The following is a 19289-nucleotide window of genomic DNA, read 5'->3' as shown; positions in this document are numbered from 1 at the left end:
CGAGTCTGGCCTGTCGTCAGTTCCTGGACAGTCTGCAGCAGCTGGAGGAGGAGTGCGGCTACGGAGAGGGCCGCATCCCTCAGCTCCGGGAGGTCTCCGCCTTCCTGAAAGGTGACTGAGATTTGTTGTTGTTGTTGAGATTTTGGTTAGCAAAAGACAACACAGATTCATTTCTCTTGCCATCTACTGTATAAGGTCTAAGATATAGAAGAAAAAAAAAGTTGAATTTTGAGAGATCGTGGTCTTTAAAAAGGTCAAAATCAAGAAACACTGAAAGATAAGAGAAATGAAATTAGGAAAGATTTTCTTTCTTCAACAGAAATTCAACTTATTATAGATTCATCTGCTGATTATTTTTCAATGAGTTGGATAGATATTCAGTTAACTATCATACATGACAAAGAAAAGCTTCAAATCTTCACATTCAAGAAGCTGACCCCCCCCCCCCCCCAAAAAATAAATAATATCACTACATATATTTAATGCATCTATCGGCTCTGTGTCCTTTGCAACTCCATCACTCCTGTGTTTGAGTGTTTCTCTCCTCTGGTCGTTTCAGAGAAGACGGGTTTCCAGCTGCGTCCGGTCGCCGGCCTGCTGTCGGCCAGAGACTTCCTCGCCAGCTTGGCCTTCCGGGTGTTTCAGTGCACACAGTACATCCGACACCCCTCAGCACCCATGCACTCCCCCGAGCCGTGAGTCGCCGTTTGACTCATTCACATGCATATTCAGCTGCTTTGAAAAATATATATATCTTATTTATCGCCTCTGTTGAATCTACTCTCACAGAGACTGCTGTCACGAGCTGCTCGGACATATTCCCATGCTGGCAGATAAAGAATTTGCCCAATTTTCACAGGTAACTGAACTGTGCTGCTCCACAGTTCATCTTTGATCAGAGGTTAATCCAGTTGTGTTTACCTTGAGGCCTTATTCATTTGAACACTTGCAGGAGATTGGACTCGCCTCCCTCGGAGCTTCAGATGAGGACATTGAGAAACTGTCGACGGTAGGTCTCATTTATCCTTAACACAAATGAATTTAAAAGAAAAATAGGCGAGATTTAATAATATTCAGAAACCTTTACATTTGTTATATCACTTCTGGGATTAAGAAAAGGTCACAGGGGAAAGAAAAGGACCTAATTTCAGATCATATTGTGGAGGAACATGCAATCTCTTAAAGAGAGGACTCACTTTGTGCATTTAATGGGTATTCGCTGCCATCTTGTGGCTAAAGTCAGCGACTGCACATTTTGTGTCTGAGTTCAGCTTCATTATGGTGAATTATTAATTTTCCTAATTTCAGCACGAAGTAAGCAATAATCCGACTTACTCATAAAGTATAATGAAAAAATATGCGAGTATCAAGCATAAAAGCAGGTGATGACAGTGACACCTGCATAAAAAACGCTCAAATCCTTAGTGAAAATCACTAGGTCTGTAAATAAAAGCCTGCAAATCAAAAAGATTATTGACAAATCAAAGGTTTAGAGTTACATACATATTTGTTGGAAAGAAATTCTGTATTCTTCTGAATCCACTTTCACGTAGTTTTCTCAGCTACAGATAAAGTTACTTTAGGTAAAACATGCGAATAGTCATTTTAAAAAAACATTGCCTCATCCTAACAGACTTTAAATCATTTCATCTGCTCTTCTTTTAATTTCATTCCATTAATAGCTATATTGGTTCACTGTGGAATTTGGCCTGTGCAAGCAGAACGGAACGGTGAAAGCGTACGGCGCTGGACTGCTGTCGTCCTACGGTGAGCTCGTGGTAAGTGTGTTCGCACTTGAGATTGTTTTTTTTACTGCAGCGTGTTCTTCTTCCCCCCGTTCTTTATTTGCCTGGTGCTCAATCGGCCTCTGACCTGCTCTGTTGTGTTTCTCGCAGTACGCTCTGTCCAACGAGCCGGAGTACAAGCCGTTCGACCCGGAGGAGACAGCGGTGCAGCCGTACCAGGACCAGACCTACCAGCCCGTTTACTTCGTGTCCGAGAACTTCGAGGACGCGAAGATTAAGTTGAGGTATTACCTTGTTACCTTTGTGGCCAACGTTTGAACTGTGTAATACAAATTTACAGAATGAAACAACACACATTACATCGAGCCATCCATAAATATACTCGCATCCTCTTAGCACTAATCATTTTTGCCTTCATCTCCTTCCCACAGGAGATACTCCAGAACCATCAAGCGTCCCTTTGCGGTGCGCTACGACCCGTTTACCTGCAGCGTGGAGGTTCTGGATCAACCCGGCAAGATCCAAAACGCCCTGAGCCAGATGAGAGAGGACCTGAAGACCCTGCACGGCGCCTTGGAGAAGCTCGGCTCGTCGTAGGGGACCGGGACGTGACTTTCTGTGGAGATGAGACACACGGGACACGTGCAAGCAAATGGACGGATATTTTGTACGAGACCAAAAGAATTATAATAACCACAATATAGTCAGGTTTGTGAGGTTCCACAGAGCCATTTATTTGTGTGTATGATGTATTATGTGCTGCGAAGATCATGTACAAAGAAATAAACTTTTATTTTCACGAATGCGTCTCTTCGAAACTTAAGCAGAGAGAGACAGAGAGAGAGAAGATAAAATAAACAAGGTGCTGAAGACAGAAGTGTCGTCCGGCGTTTGCCAGCAGGAGGAGAGAGAGCAGAGAAAGAGAGTGAACCACTACAATACCGAGCTTGTGGGCCACTTTTTTTTTTTTTTTTTTTTTCAGCTTCTAATTCCAAACCGACCATTTTTCCATTTGGAAAATTCTAGGAACCCATTTATCTTCATGTGTTATTAAGCAAAGGGGGAAGGAGCTAATTATGAATGATTTAAGTATCGTGTTCCCTTTGGCTGGTCAAGGCCAGAGCCAGCGCCGGGGCCCCAGCGCATCGGTGGGGCCAGGTCACCGGGACCTCACAGCCCGACCACAGCACGGTCCGCAGGGCTGCACTGCTGACGGATGCCTCTTCTCTCTTTGTTTCTCTTCCTCCGCGGCCGCTGGAGAATTTGGCCTTGGGTGGTTTTTTGGACGCTCGTCCAGTGTTTTGATCTCCACACGGGCGACAATGCGTATCAGAGCTGCCGCACGTCAAAGCCTTTCCCCGCCCCCTGCGGGGGCAAATCATCTCCATGTGCAGGACTCGTAAAGCATCGACACCATGCAGCACGGTGGCTGGCAGACCCTCCCATCGGCCACCTTGAGTTGGGAAGCGTTCCCTTCGCCATAATTCCACTGTACAGTAAATCAAGCCTCCCTGGGAAAGCCTGTGTTTGCGGAGTAAGAAGAAGAAGAAGAAAAAAAAACGGTGTGGGAAATAAGAGGGAAAGACAGAGGGATAAAAGCAAGTGGAGGGAAAGAGTGATCTACTGCATGACAAGCGTGTTGGGACGTGCGTACATACACATGCTCTCTCCAAACCAAAAGTCAAACACTTAATAATTTCTCTTACATCCAGCGCTCTCAAAAAAAAAGAAAAGAAACGCAAATCCCTGCGATCCGGCCGGCCAGAAATCTGAATCTGCCGGGCGCTAAAACAAAACAAAAAAAAAGGTGCATCGCCACGGCAACAGGACGGAGGGGCTATGAAGGGGGTTCCAGCCAGATTCTCTGTACCTCGCACGCTCGCCACAAATCCCGGAGCGCTGTATCATCCTGAATCCATAACCATAAGTGTTTCTTTTATTGATGTCAGGGCCACGATCCCATCCCCGACGCTGGCTCGGCTGCCTCCTCCACAGGCTGGGAGCGGGGTCGTGAGGTTCACTCTGCCCTCAGGTCCACAAACTCAGAGAGATTCTGGACGAGGTGCGAGGAGATGCAAAAAGATTTAAAGGGGCAGTTAGCGATTCTGGAGAAAGCTTGTTTTTCATCTTTGGCGATGTTGTGATTTGACCGCTCTGGCCCGGCGCGGCGAACCCGGGGCATCCGGTGCGGGAGTCCGACGCACTGACCGCTAGGCCAAAACCGCGGAGTCGCCACGCCAACCGCCAGCACGTAAGGTATCCACGAGTACAAACAGGAAATATTCGCAGATTTTTACAAAACATGTTTTGCTTTAGAAACGCTTACTGCCACTTTAAGGCCTGATGAAGATCTAACAGTTTCTTATTTTTTGGAATAGTTGACAATTTAGTAATGCACTCTATATTACTTTTTAAGTCAGTTATGAGAAAACAATCACATTTCTGTGCATTTAAAGGGACAGTGAGTGATTTGAATCCAATAAAGTTTTGTGCTGCAATTTTTGTTCATGTTCAAGCAAAAGGAACGTGATAAAAGGTCTGGGGAGACCGGGGAAAGATGTGTGTTTTACCAATTCTGCAACATCTGGAACTCCAAGCAATACGTCTTAAATCAAAATCTATGTAAGAGTAAAAGTCCATCGTATTGTCTGGTTTCTGAAAGCTGGCGGGAGCCCGCGGCGATGTGAAACGGATTCGTCTGAGAAGAGCCACGAGGCATCCTCTGGCCAAACAAGATCACAAAACCTGGAATCGCACAGAGAGAAAGAGAAAAAAAAGAAACTAGAGCGAGAACATCATCAGTGAGGTTAGGCAGAGTCGACTGATGGCTGGGCAACGTGCTCCGACTGGACGCACATCTCGTCCCTTGTGCTGCGAGACGGACTCCTCCAGGCAAAATAAAACCAGGAAGGCCAAAATGACCTGGCAACCGAGCGGATCCTGACGAGGAAGCCAGGATGAACTTAACTGGGGGGTGAGGCCTCGAAACATTTTGCAAAAGGATAGGGGATGATGGAGGGAGCTTACTGCAGCTTTATCTCCCACTGGAGACAAAGGAGAGCGAGCAACTAAGTACGAGGTGTTGGTATGTGAGGGGTTTCTCCCCCCCCCCCCACCACCACCACTCTGGACAAAGACATGGTGAGACGTTTTCCCCTGGATCCACTTTTTACCGCGCAACAAACTGAACCCGTCTCAACTCCAGCTCTGCTGCTGACGCAGTCAGGAGATCGATAGAGATCTCATTAATTAGACGTCTTGTTAGAACTATTTTTTTTAAACAGTCCTTTAATAGGAATAACCTTACGTTTGCCTGGGTATGAAAAATATTTATTTTTGCTAGCCCTTTCGTTTGGCAATTTTTCTGATCAAGTGCCAGGTTTGTCGTTATCCTAATATATGCTGACGACGTCCCGACACCTGACAGCATCTTCCATTAAGTTCTTGGGGAAAATCAAAATAATTTATTTTATTGCAAATGGTGAACTATTCCTCACACTTTGCATTTCCACTTAATAGTTGTTGCTACCTCTTTAGTTCATCATTTAGTAAGTTGATGATGTTTTTCTCACGCGTATTATTTCATGTTTGTTTAGCTCCAATGTGTAATATTTGGCGGCATCTAGTGGTGAAGTTGCAGACCGCAACCAACTGAGCACCACAACGCCATTGTTATAATGAGACATTTGAAATATTACACACTGTAACTTTAATGTTTGTTGTTTTTTTGATTTTCATTTGACAAGGTGACACTAGTTGTAAACATGACTGATGTAACACGGACCTTAGTCTAGAAGCTCTGTAGCTATTCTTCAGGAGGTAAGAGGTCAATAATAACAATATACTTTATTTATATCGCACTGGAGCAGGACAGACATCTGGTAACCCAGATACCATGTCATATTTCGCAACTGATGTACAAAGTTTAACTAAATATTAAATAAATATTACTAAAGCGATTAGTAGCTATTTATCCTGTCAACAGCCCCCGAGTGTTGGACGACTGCGTCTACTGTCTCCGTGATAAACAAAACTCAAAAGTAGAGAGATGGGGTAACTTTTTTTCGACCGACTCTCTTCAACTCATCAAGATCGACGTAAATCGCTTCATTCTGGGAAAGCGTCGCAAAACAAACCAGGCCAAGAGATTAAATCAAACACCGGCCTCAAAGAGCTCTAATCTCTCTCTTTGTTTTCCCCTCATATCACTGAACCCTCATTATTTTTATTTGCTCTCTTTTTTGCTGAGCCCCGGGGCTTAGAGATGAAGAATTATCTGAGGAGCTGGGGAGATTAGGAGGAAGTTGGTGAGGATTTTAAAGAGGGTCTGATCTCTCTTTCATCCATTTCTCAGTTTGTTATTAGGTACGACACACAAACCGCAAGAGATCAAACTTTTTGTGCGTCATTCAAGGTTACATCAAAGGTAACACGGAGGCCCCCCGGAGCTGCGCCATCTGAGGACGTGCTTTGTGTTTTTAAAAGATGTCCAAGATGGATCATAATAATGCTGTCGAAATCAATTCCAGACAAAAAAATGATTTAAATCGTCACGCAATTCTGCTCAGCGGCCACCAGATGGTGTCCACGAGTCGACGGGATCTGTTGAAGGCCCCTGAGCTACGTGACGCATGTTTCAAGAGGAAACTGGCCCCGGTACGCGATTCCTGTGCCGTCCATGGCTGCGGCTCCTATGATCTTTGGAGGACGTTCAGGGTGCAGCACGGATGAAAATGGCAGCCCCCTCACGCTCTGACAGTGGCATCACCCCGTGTTATGTGCAGCTGCCCCGACCACCACTTGCACTTAAAAGCACAGAGAGCGGAGACCACATTGGACTTGTTCAAACAGGGGGAGGAAAAAAAAAAAAAAAGGGAGTGTGGACCAGGAGAGCGGTAGCATGTTATGCTTTGTGGACTGGTGGTTAACACGTGCAGTCCAAGAAACATACAAGGTTGACGAACCGGGTTTGAAAAAGAGTGGAGGTCTCGACGGCCTTGTGCTCGCGCCGCTCGGGGTTCGTGCGCAGGCGACGGTTGCAACAATACGACCTAGTATTTTCGGCTGAGGTATATTAATAAAAGTACAATAATCGGGCCTGAGGCGAAGCTGAAGATTCTGTGGAAACAAGTGATCAGCTGTCACCTCGAATGATTCACGATCAGGTTAATTAAACCAAGTGCCCTCAGCAGCTTACTGACTGAAAACAGAGATGATGGTTTTTCCTGCGACAGCACAATGCGTCTTTGTTTGACCAGGAGCTATTCGAAGTTTCTGCCAAATATCCTGTTGTCTTCCATGTTTGGTTGATAGTTTTTCCAACCAGGTAAAGGCATTCTTCCTTCTTCTTCCCTGCTGCAGCCTCACTAAACATCACTCATTTCTCGTGCCACGGAGTTGCCCTGAAATGGCCTCTCGGAATCCCATCCTTCCCAAAGCCTTTCCCCTCTACGATTACACTCCTCACACACGCCCGCCAGCCCCCCTGCAGGGTTGTTGCCCCGCAGCTGGAGCTCGGCCAGACCTCGTAGCTTTCCCCCTCATCCTAAACTTCCTATGGCAGGTGGAACAGCCCCATACAAAGATATATTCTTGTTTGGATTCAGAGTTAGTCTCGGATAGAGAGAAACAGTGTGAGAGAGAGAGAGAGAGAGAGAGAGAGAGAGAGAGAGAGAGAGAGTGAAAGCACCTGTAGTCTGATGATCATGTTGATTGGTGAAGTGAAGATTTGGCAGCGAGGCTTCGACGCATTCCTCTGAACTAAAGCTCTCTTGGCAGCACATGACAGACAACTGATGTAACTCACTCTTCAGAGAAAAAGAAAAACGAGCCCTTTCGACGAGACCAGAGCCGCCCGTCGTTTATCTGTAGCTGACCTGAAGGGGTAGTCAGAAATGTAAAAAAGAAAGAAAGAAACAATGCTTATAAGCATGCAGCTAATTTGCCATTAAGTTCCATACAAACTGGGGCTGATTACTCAGAAAAAAAATACTTTATTGACTATTTACTAGAGTAAGAAACAGAGGACCTAGTCATCCAACCGTGAGGAAGAGTGCCGTCTACATCTCAGTCATCCAAAAGCAAAGCTTCCTGTCGCCGCCAATCACGCAGAGCGGGAGCGTGCGGTGCCAGCTGAGGCCGGATCCCACCGTCGCCGATCCAATGGTCACGGGCTGTAAAGGACACGAGTGAGCGTGACGATGAAACATGAACATTACAAGTGACACAACGAACTGGACTGCGACAAAGGCGTCTCACTGACCTGTGGGTGGCCGAGGTGGTGGATGAGTAACTGACTACTGATTTTTCCTGGACACCCGGTGGTGGCAAAGAGGTTTTCGTTGGCTCGAGACCACCTGAGGAGAGGAGCGGCAATTTTGAATGTCATCAGATGTTGGAAATCTTCGTTCCATTATACCTCGGAAGTTGGAGCTCAGAACCCCGGAAGTCGGGGTGGTGGTGAGGTCGTAATTCAGAGTTCCGAGATTCGGGGTATAATGGAACGCGGGGTCAATCTGCTTGAATATATCAATAGTTCAAACTAATACTTTTAGGACATTTATTTAGGAAAAAATAGAATTTAAAACTTCCTGAGATTTACCAGTTTTTATTTCAAATGTTAAAAAAAAAAACTGTTCCAGGTGAAAATTAATTCACATTTAACAACTTCTTGTGCAAAATGTGGGTATGTTCTATGGAAATTGGTTAAAAACACAAAAGAATGACAAATATTTAAAAACTCACTTGAATTGCCGTGCCTTATCGATGTGGGCCGGTCTTTTCTCTTGTGGGTAACTGCAGACAATGAGCACAAGCTTTTTTTCCCCAGACACATCTCCCGCCAACGCACGAGGCAGCGTCAATAATAACCCCATCCATATCTCTCACCTGGATCGAGTTATGTCCCAGATGAGCCAGTCGCTGCCGGCCACGGCGCCGACTTTGATGGTGTTGCTGAGGCACCAGTCGGCCGACAGCAGCGGCGACTGGCCGCAGTCCAGCGACAGGATGGCCTGCTGGGCGACCAGGTCGTAGAAGCGAATCGTCCCCTTCTTCTCGGCCACCATTAACTGAGAGAGGGACAAACGGGTCGCTTGAGTTTACATATCTTACAATTCACCCGTTTTCTCAAGGACGGGGAGCCTGTCCCAGCATGCAACGGGAGAAAAATCATGAACAGATTGCAACACCACTTGGCCTACTTGGCCTGACGCATAAAACCCTTTGATTTACCGTTCACCCAGCCTCACAACTGACTGATCTTTGTGTCATACAGTAGGGTACACGTACAATTGCTGCATATGGACGACATGAGCGGGTTTCTTCCAAAAACCGAACCCCCCTCCTACCTTAAACACTTCCTCCGGGTGCCAGCACACGCTGATGCCAGGAGAGCGAAGTCTGAAAGTGATGCTTTCATTTCCCTCCAGGTCCCACACCCTGCGCAGAGAGATTGAGAGTGAAATTGAAACACCGATGAAATACGGCACAGCAGATGAGACAAGAGCAGCACCTCATATGAATGACTCTGCTTTGAGTGCTTTATTGGAACCAAACATTATATTCTAAACTTTTTGAGAGTAACAGATTTTTTATTCGAGACTTAGAAAAGGTGCTGAGAGAATCCGCTGCAGAAAAAACTGTTGTAATCGGCTCATTATAGTGAAGGGGCCTAACAAACACAGGGCTTACAATCAGGTCTAATTAATGATGTTACCGACTGATTCTGCTTGATGTGTGAACCGCTCGGGGCCAAAAATCCCAAAAACAAAACCCACAACTTCTTAATTAACGACAAAGACGGGGTTTTGGAGATCACTTCTAAAAATAACGTCGGATTTCAAGCCGGGGGAGAACAAAAAAATCACCTTCCCATGGTCAAACTAAAACATGACCCTGATGAATGTGAACACACACATTACTTCATTATCGTTTGTCATAAATATTCTTTTAGTTGTTCCTTCGTCTGAAGTTTCTTCTGCAGAATTTGAGCAAACTTTTAAATTCTCCCTACATTTGTGGCTCAACACAAGAGCGTGGGCAAATGGTAGACGACATGTTTTCATCCGAGGACTTGTTTAATCCTAATTTATCCAACCATCCTGCGAGTTGTGCTCAAGTGATGTACAAGGGTTTGTGCTTTCTTCCAGGGAAAAATGGAATCTTGTTTTCTCAGATTCTGGGCCCCGAGCTGTGACGACAGACAGACTTATGCTGGACTCCTCTTACGGGGGGAAAAACGCCAGCCTCGCATTACATTGAGCTATGATAGCAGGGGCAGCGGGGGGAAACCTCACCCTCGCCTGAGTCGGCGTTACGCTCCACTCGCATTACAGCAAATGTTTCGCTGTGGGCGGCCCGCTGCCATTCATTCTCTGCGGAGTACATGCGAGGGCAGCGGGAACGCACGTCAGCTGAGGAACAGCAGCGGAGAGAGAGAGAGTTGAACGGCAATCGTGGCTTTTATGCAAATGAAAGAGAAAGGGAGAGAGAAGGAGGTCTCACAAGGCAAGTGCCAACCATGAATCAAAAGCCTGTGTGAGGATTAAGACCAATCTTCATTAAAATAATAGCCAATTCTGCAGTTGAAGAAGACTTATGATCGCAAAAGCGGCTGAGAAACACTACGGATGTAATGAATCACTTGGATGAAGAGAACTGCGGTTCCTGAGACCTGGATCTATGGTTAACCACATCTGAGTGATCCCTGAACTAGAAGAAAGAGTGGGCATGGGGGGAGCAGGAGGCTGCAAGTGTTTCTGGGAATATAAAACAAACGCTTGTGAAGCATGGGAAGGCGCTGACTGATGAGGTCATGTAGAAGACATCATCTAATAAAGCCCCCCCCCAGAAAAGTATCCCCAAAGAGCATCTAAATGTCAAGTGTGTTGTTGTGAGAGATTGATGTCCTCGGCGGTGCGGTGTGTAGAGGAGGATATGCCCTGTCTCAGATGAAGACCTCAGTAAACACTCAACTTTTCCTGCCTCGTCTCCCCTGCAGCGGGACGGAGTCATGTCGAAACTCTGGGCTCCTTTCCCTTTTGCCCCGTCCGCAGACTCAGCCAGAGCCTCCACCGTGGAGCACGAGTGAGGCTGAGAGAGGGGGGAAGGAGAGGAGGGAGGGAAAAACCCCCAGACCACATCAGGAAAACAACGACTAAACCCTATTCTTTTAGTCCACCGGCCAAGCGGAGCTCAATTGCACGCTACACCACCAACGGCCAAACTGCGGTCGACCACTCTGCCCTTCAAATGGAGAACACCGGCTCCCCGGGAAAACATGACCTTTTGCGAGAACCAGGCGAAAGACATGAGACACGAAAACACGCGCGACCGCCTCCGATAAAACACTGCGTCATTGCATAACTACAAGTTGAAAAGGACACCTCCGAGTCCCGTATCGTGTTTTCTTGCTGAGGTGAGAAAAGATCAAGGCCAGATCGTTACGGTTCGGTCAGTGTTTTCCCATAAGCGGGAGAAAGCGGGGGAAATGCCGTTAGCAACCCGTGTGATCTGATTTATTGTGGAGAGCAGAGTAAATAATCGAAAGGTGACTCTCTGGAGGGGGAAGAGCTGGAAGAGTCGAAACAACATAGTATCCCGTCCCGGCGCTTGGCAGGGTCGACCGGGGCTGGGGTGCACAACGTCTGCATCAGCATGTGTTCGGACGGGACCTGCCGGAGATTTAATTTAGATTTGAAAGACTAACATTGTCTTTTGCACATTTACCATAGAGATGGTTATTGAAACCACTTGATATGTTTTTTGGATGAGCTCGCCCCCCCCCCCCCACCACCACCATAACAGGAAAGGGGGAAAACTAAAGAAGCATAATATGTCTCCTCTAACTAAAGGTTAATGGCAAAACTGTTAAAATTAGCTTAAAGTCAGTAGATGATTTCACGGGGGGATACCATTCCTCTTTTTAGCAAAAAAAAATAAATAAATGCTTCCCCCTTGTAAACCTGCCATAGTAAGAAAAAAGGCTGGAATAGTAGACGGGCTGGGAGCGTGGATGAGATATCAAGCTGTTGTAATTTGTTTCCCTTACACAATAGAAAAGATCAAGATAAACAGATTACCACTGAGGACGGAACAAAGCGATTTAGAGAGCGTATACATGACGGCAGCGGCGCAGCAGGTGTGTGCGTTATCCCCCGTCCATCTCGTGAACTCGGTCAACCCCCAAATCCCTCACGGAGCTGGCAGTGCGCCCTTGTGATCTCTAGGTGGCACATTTCCCCTACGCTACGGGACTCACTGGCAACACCTCTACGCCCGACACCGTTTCAGACTATACGAGTCAAAATGTAAACCCCCCCCCCCCCCCCCCCCCCGAAGAAGTGGAGTCTGGCTCCCCCCACCTGGGCGCCGGGGCGTCGAGTTGCATGTTTGGCAGCGGCAGAGTTCCCACAAACTGCGGGGGACAGTGATGACAAAGCTAAGCAAACGTATAGGAGAAGCCCGGCTGCCAAAACCCAAACAGAGTCATGGGAGAGGTCATGAGTCTGTGCATGCAGGCCACACACTTCAGGACCACTCTCTTCCTCGGTTTGTGTGGGCCGACTGGAAGGTCCTCTCCCCGTTTAACTTGATCTATCCCCTGTTCCGCCTCCGTCTTCCTCCCGCGTCCCATATTTTCTCAACATGACAGAATTTAAATCTTTCAGCAGATGGAGCACACTCCTGTTTTCTCTGGCCAGTCAGCGTGAAGGGAGGGTTATAGAGGAGAGTGGGTAAGGGGGAGGGGAGGGGGAATGGCGTGAGATCTCAGATTGGCCGCCTGATGTGGCAGGACAGGGATACTGAGCCCGGGACAGGATGATCAGCGAGCCGGTGGCTGTCCCGAGCGTTATTATAAGGACAATTGTCAGGTCACCAAACTGATCTACGTTCCCAACAACCCTAATGGGTAAAAACAGTGGCACTTATTACAATGAATCGGTTAAATGATTGACAGAAATTTAAGTATTTGGATGAATCGACTAGTCGTCCCATGTTTTAAGGGAAGAAAATCCAACAATTGGCTGAATCCAGGTTCTCCGGTGTGAGGTTTGGTGGCTTTTCTGTTACTTTAAAAGGGAGAAAATAATCAGCAAATTGATTCATAATGAAAATAATTGTGAATTGCACCTAAGGTGATCTCAATTCAATTTACTGTACATTTACAGTACGAGAACAGAGTCCAGAAACTGTAGCACAGGAGAAGCAGCCTCCTGATGCAGAGGGGGGGGTTGTCCCTGCAGTGACCCTGGCTACTGACACACTTTTTCCCTCCTCTGGCATTAATTGAGGAGGGGAAAATTTGGGGACCTTATTATAGCCCCTCTCCCCCCCTAAGAGAGGAAAATCTTTCTGCAGCTAATTGGATTTCCACATTTAACCAATTAGCCAGAAAAAGGCTACGAAGCGGCCGTGTGCTTACGTAGGCACGGTCACACCGGAGCATGTTGTGCTTAGCATCGAGTTTCACTGTGGAAATACAGTCAGGACTTTCTGCACCATTAACTGAGAACAGCACTGAAAATCAGAAGCTGGGAACACACACACACACACACGCACAGTAACACACACACACACACACACGCACAGTAACACACACACACACACACACACACACACACACACACACACACACACACACACACACACACACACACACACACACACACACACACACACACACACACACACACACACACACACACACACACACACACACACACACACACACACAGAGAAACAAAACAGTTCGGACCTGCAAGTATGGTCATCACTGACGGAAGCAATCTGTTTCCCCTCCGAGGGCTCGAACACCAAGTGGTTAATGAAGCTGGTGTGGCCCTCCATCACCTAGGCAACAGCACAGAAAAACAGTATGCGAGTGAGAAAAAGGAAGAATCAAACACACAATCAATAGACATGATCCACAAACGTGAGCATTTTCCCAGCAAACTCTTTTTTGTCCCTCTCTCCACTGGCTGCAGCTGCACTTCTCTGTGCGTACGGCTACATTTCCTGTATCGCTAAGTACCAAATGTCAGTGCTAAGTAGAAAAAAGTTTGAGGCCAACTGACAAGCAGCATTCTGGTCCAATGTGCTCCAGATGTTGCGCTACCTTGACTTCGTGCCTATCCTGAAGATCGGATGTCAGCAGGCGCAGCTTTCTGTCGGCTGCCGCGGTACAAAATCTGCAAAAAAAGAAAGAAGAGAGGATGTAAAAATACACAAAGAAAGAACATCCAAACAAGAGTCAGACTGCACCGACCCCAATGACAGACGACATCTCCCGCCCCGAGACTGACACCTCTGGCTGAGTGTGTGTGTGTGTGTGTGTGTGTGTGTGTGTGTGTGTGTGTGTGTGTGTGTGTGTGTGTGTGTGTGTGTGTGTGTGTGTGTGTGTGTGTGTGGTAGGGGAACTTGGACGGCGATCAGTGGAAGCGCTGGCAGGGAGATTTATAATTGCAAGCTGAGGATAAACACGCAGAAAAACAAGATTCCTCACGCCATTTACGCATGTCTCTGGTCAAAAGAGAACCTGCGCGGAGCCAGGCAGAGGACTTTTTCCCCTCTAATCAGTCGCAGTATACACCAGCGCCTGCAATTATTCACACAATTACACTAACTCACTTATGACAAGAAAAACACACACATATCAGCAGAATAAACAGACAAGCGGTTCACACATTTTCAGTCCCAGGCACAGATGGACTTGGCGTGATGTCACTACAAACACCCTTAACGTGCTTCGGGGTTTTCGCTGCTACAGTAGATTAGATTATATTAGGACAGGCCTTCTAACGCCGACAAATTAGCGTTGCACTTTGGGGAGTAGAACAGCACGGAACACATTCTGGCTCGCTCTCGTTTTTGGTTTCACGTCAGAGGCATTTTCTTGACTGGTTTTTAAGAAAATCCTGCGTCACGAGATAAATGTCACTGTATTTTAAATCACACAGTGATTATCGTTTCTGCACGTGACAGATATCAGAGACAATAATTTGTCCTTTTCCATGTGGAAAAATTTAAAATCCAAAAACCTTCAAGTATAAGTCGACAGAGACCTGAAAACTAGAGAACATTTCAGGGAGGGAGAACATTATCAGGTGTGGAACCTTTTAAATTTGTTCAACATTTGAATATTGACACCTGGAGGATTTCAAAAAATAAATTAATAATGGCAGGTTCCATAAGGTGTTAGCTTAATGATTTTTACTAATATCAGATGACTATATTACTAGCATGCATGTCTACAGGCTGGAATCAGTGAGCCACTGGCTACTAAAATAAGAACTACTGACCTCAAATTTTGTAAAATAAAAAAAGCTTATTTTTTTTGTAATGCAACTCTAGTTCCATTTAGGAAAGAAAAGTCTCTGCTGTTGTTCCACACCGGATCTTTTTTTTTAAGCCAAAATACAAACAGCCAATGTAAGAATTTTCTTTCCACAACAGTTCTTCACTCTCTGTTGGCCTGGAGTTTTCCATTTCTGAACTACAGTAATTCTTTTCTGGGAATATCTGCTTTGCGGTTTTGTTTTGTTTTTACCAATGAGCAGCAACTGATATCCTACACATTGAACCTTGCACAAGGTATTTATATGTGAGCAAGATGTGTGCTAGCAAACTCACCTATTGGGATGCAAAACTGGTAATCGTATATTTGAAAGGCATGTTATTCATTGATGGATGTTGATTTAAATTTTGGTGCAGTGACATGCGAGGAGGGTTTGCAGATGCTTGGTGATGCAACTTGCACTCACAGGGCATCCTTGGGTATGATGCCCCGACCACAAAATGCAGCGTTCCCTGGTTTGTGTTTGTCTGGGATATTTTTTTTTTCCAACTGTCTCTCCTCTCGGAGTCCGATTTTGTTCCCATGACAAGCTGCCGTGGTGGTTAGCGGAGGCTCTGCAGCTCGAGCCCCCCTCTGCTCCCCTCGGCTCTCTTCACTCTCTCTGGGCCCCCGGCTCGAAGCGAGCCTGTGAGAACGCTGCACTTTTTCCTGGAAGGCGCGATTACGTGCAGATCGAAGGGAGGGATGCAACCTGAGCGGGCAGTCATCAGCGCAATAACATGTGCGCACGTCACAGGGCTGGCTCGAGGGCCCTGCGGAGTAAACCACAGAAGGCCTCGAAATTATCGCTGCCTTTCTTTTTCAATTACAGAAAGCCGAGACACCTCCAGAGGGATGGCGGAAACCTTCCCATCCACCGCTCCAATTAGGAGGAGAACTCTTGCTTTCTAACAATCTACAGTGAGGCTACTTCCCTCCTGTCCGAGGCCACCTGGAACAACTTGGCTCACATCCTGGCAGCTGCAGTGTGACAGTGATGACTGCTTTCGCACAGCGTGCCCGCTGTGCTTTCACTACAACTGCCTCTTGTTCTGGCCACAGGAGGAATGTTTGCCAATAATTATCCTGTTGTGTTAACGTCAGGCCTTTTCTAATCCTTTTACGATTCTCTGCTTGACCTCTTATATAACAAAGAGGCACTGGAGCTGCAGGTGTTCCACCACATATCCATTATTTTGTATTAATAAAAATAGCCAATTATCCCAATAGGGTCATTGATTACACTTGTCAATGACTTATCAAGCACACTTTACATAATACACAGTAGGGTCCAAAAGTCTGAAGGCAAGTTGAAAATATCTAATATTTTCAAATAAAGCTGGAAATAATATGGGAAGTTTGAGGAGTAAGAAAGATTTTAAAACGCAAGACGCTCTTGGTCCATAAAATGGTGAAAAATGAAGATGGTGTTTCCCAAACCCCAAGATGATGTTTTGTTTTGTCCACACACCAAAGATATTCACTTTACTGTCATACAGGAGCAAAGAAACTATTCACATTTAAGAAGCTTGACTTTTTGTTATCTTCATAAAAACTACTTGAACCGATTAATCTTATGTTTCATTAGAGCTGCAAAAGCAACTTGACCACAGATACAGAACTGACTGAAGAAAGAACACAAGAAAGTGAGGAAAAGGTACAGACAAAATGAAGATGTCCTGAAGAGGTCACCGAGGATGATTAGCAGTTTCTAAACCACTTCTCAGGAGGTGGGCTAAGAATTACCAGAATTTCACAATCCTATTTACTGATGAATCCAGGTTTTAGATTTAGGGCAGTAACAAGTGTTTGTATGTAAGGAGACAAACAGGAAAGAGGAGGATAAAGCAGGGTATCAAATCGACAGCGAAACAAGATGGTGGGATTATTCAAGCATCGGGGAGTTTTTGTGGAGAAAGATTCATAATGCAGCAGGATAATGACCAAATAAAACACACCTCTAAGATTTATAAGAACTAACTGAAGACCACAGCAGACCAAGGAAACCTGGCTGTCAATTGTTATTCTTAATTTATAATTTACAATGAAAAGAAAAAACTGTATTGCATACGAAATATAAATTATATAAAATTAATAAATAAATGCAACGCAGAAGTATTATGACTGGTGGTCTCAGACTTTTGGACCCACAGTAGGGATGCCTTAGCTGTTGGGGGGGCATGTCCATGGTCTGAAGGGTTGATGGTTTGAAACCCAGCTCTTCCTGTCCACACGTGAGTGCTCAATAACTCCTGGTATATGTGCATGGGGGGAAAAACATGGACGTTGCATTGGACAAAATGTCTTCCGAGGTTAGGAGTTGGTGGGTACCTGACAGTGGGCATCCGGTCCAGGCGGGATTCAGGACTCCAGGCGAGAGCATCGACGCGCAGCTCGTGGTGGAAAGCTCGAAGGACATTGAACTCCACTCCCTCGATCTCCATGTCCTCCTCCTGTGGGAAAAAAGCGTGGTCGTCGTCATCATCATAAAGGAAGAAATACACTGTTCATCAGGTGAGCCAGGTTGTTGTGACGCTGCATTTCTCACCTGGAAGAGGCAGGTGCCCACCACCACATACTGGTTTCCACCATAGGCCAGGAGAGAGGCAGGCGTCCCGGAGCCGAAAGGACTGAACTCCACCACGTGGACGTAGTCCTCGCATGCCACCGTGTAGCTGGGACTGCGGCTGGAGTCCTCCTGCATCCTGTGTGCCGTGGTGTGACTGGCTTCAGATCTGTGCTTCAACTCTACTACATCAGAATAAACCAGGACAGTGAACAATTGTTTAGGTATATGCACTTATCCAGAAAACAATTACATATACAGTATGAAAAAATATTAAACTGTGAGACAATATAAATCTGTCAGTTACATAGGTTGCCATTTCTTTAATAACTCTGGGTTAAGTCACGATGGGCAAGGTTGAAATTAATGTCTGCTTTATGGCAATAATACAATTCAGATTTTTGTATAAATGCAATGTAGTGTTCTGATTTGTCAGCTCGATAATTTGCTTTATTAAAAAAAAAACAGACACTCCTTTCTGGCTATTTGATCCATAAACAGTTTCAATTACGCTTTAAGATGAATAATATTCCAAATACCGTTAGTGAGGATTGTCTCCATCTCTTTTTGTAAAGATCTACATTTAGCAAAATTAAGAAAATTGTATATTTTGTTTTTAGATAGATTGGTATATAGATAGATACTTTATTTATCCCAAGCTGGGAAATTCCGGTGTTACAGCAGAACGTTTCACACAGCGCACTTTAAAAAATAAATATATACAAATAAATGTAAAATATACGAATTGCACAAAAATATAGAGAATAAGAATAATAACTATGAAGAATTTACATGAAATATTAACAATGGAAATAGTGCAGCAGTACAATCAGTTACCATTAATAAACAATAACAATCTTATAGCTCGAGGACTGGTGTTAATATTTTCTTAAATGTGGCATAATACTGTAATAACTGTAATATCTGAAGCTTTTAAGAGCTCATCTATAACACTAGACTCGTCAGAGAAGCGCCAGGCCAAACCTCGTACAAATATATACTTGTTTTACACTATTCTATTCCACATAGGCAAACATAGGTGTTAGGACAGGTTTGTGGTATATTCTCCCTAAACTATGTCGGTCACCCTTCAATTGGGCATCCATCAAACACATGTAGCAGTTATGCATTTACATATAAACATATATATTGAACTGCACTTCAGCCAATTTAGCTACACAGAGCGGACTGATATTCCCACAAGGACAAATTCTTGGCCGTGCCACGTTTACCATCAAACTCACCACTCGAGTATTTTAAGTATTTTCTCATGAACTAGGAAGTGTTAGTTAAGAAAAAGCGACGTTTAACTGTCACCTCGCGGTGAAGAAGTGTCTCCCCTGACAACCGGCTAAAAAAAAACGTGACTGGCTCAGGCACGAGTACACAACAAGCTAGCAAAGGAACCAAACAACGTGTGTTTTTTTTACCTAAATTCGCCACTTAACGCGCCGACTGAAGACTTAATATTAACCTCTTGATGATTAATATACACCGTTGTGCATAATTCAGGACTGTATTTTCAACTTTACCACCGTAGTTCCAATAGTTGCCTTCAATCAAACGGTGCGCGCCTTCGGGATGTTTTCAACCTACTTCCGCCTACGTCACGGGACGTACCATTGCATAGAAATGAAAGGGG

The 19289-nt window shown here is 45.4% G+C and overlaps 2 protein-coding genes across 10 annotated transcripts in view; one reads left to right on the top strand and one right to left on the bottom strand.

The window, feature by feature from the left end:
• The window catches only part of th2 (tyrosine hydroxylase 2), a 5325-nt gene extending 2764 nt beyond the window's left edge, over positions 1-2561 (top strand). Inside the window, exons 6-12 of the mRNA XM_035621627.2 lie at positions 1-111; positions 560-695; positions 790-859; positions 953-1009; positions 1683-1778; positions 1896-2029; positions 2177-2561. The exon at positions 1-111 is cut by the window's left edge and continues 35 nt beyond it. Of these exons, the coding sequence (XP_035477520.2) occupies positions 1-111; positions 560-695; positions 790-859; positions 953-1009; positions 1683-1778; positions 1896-2029; positions 2177-2342 (770 nt within the window). The 3' untranslated portion in view covers positions 2343-2561. The remainder of the gene's footprint in view (positions 112-559; positions 696-789; positions 860-952; positions 1010-1682; positions 1779-1895; positions 2030-2176) is intronic.
• nup37 (nucleoporin 37) overlaps positions 1-19289 on the bottom strand; it is a 33923-nt gene that overhangs the window by 17 nt on the left and 14617 nt on the right. The window contains exons 1-15 of one of the 9 annotated variants that reach the window (XR_004787265.2): positions 19078-19257; positions 17630-17832; positions 17413-17534; positions 13864-13936; positions 13504-13598; positions 9095-9185; positions 8634-8815; positions 8490-8540; positions 8008-8101; positions 7774-7918; positions 7552-7621; positions 2231-2361; positions 1873-2064; positions 922-1025; positions 1-115 (exon numbers count right to left, since the gene is read on the bottom strand). The exon at positions 1-115 is cut by the window's left edge and continues 17 nt beyond it. Coding sequence is in view for 8 of the 9 variants with exons in the window: in XM_047336522.1 (XP_047192478.1) it covers positions 7805-7918; positions 8008-8101; positions 8490-8540; positions 8634-8815; positions 9095-9185; positions 13504-13598; positions 13864-13936; positions 17413-17534; positions 17630-17808 (1001 nt within the window). In the remaining variant the exon portion in view is untranslated. Of the gene's footprint in view, positions 116-921; positions 1026-1872; positions 2065-2230; positions 2362-7434; positions 7622-7718; positions 7919-8007; positions 8102-8489; positions 8541-8633; positions 8816-9094; positions 9186-13503; positions 13599-13863; positions 13937-17412; positions 17535-17629; positions 17833-19077; positions 19273-19289 lie in introns of those variants that run through there. The other 8 variants (XM_035621630.1, XM_035621629.2, XM_035621628.1 and 5 more) reach the window with 8 other exon arrangements.

The sequence above is a fragment of the Scophthalmus maximus genome, chromosome 12 (assembly GCF_022379125.1).
Source record: "Scophthalmus maximus strain ysfricsl-2021 chromosome 12, ASM2237912v1, whole genome shotgun sequence".
Lineage (NCBI taxonomy): Eukaryota > Metazoa > Chordata > Actinopteri > Pleuronectiformes > Scophthalmidae > Scophthalmus > Scophthalmus maximus.
The sequence above is the reverse complement of the archived record's forward strand: the minus strand, read 5'-3'. Positions and strand labels throughout refer to the sequence as shown.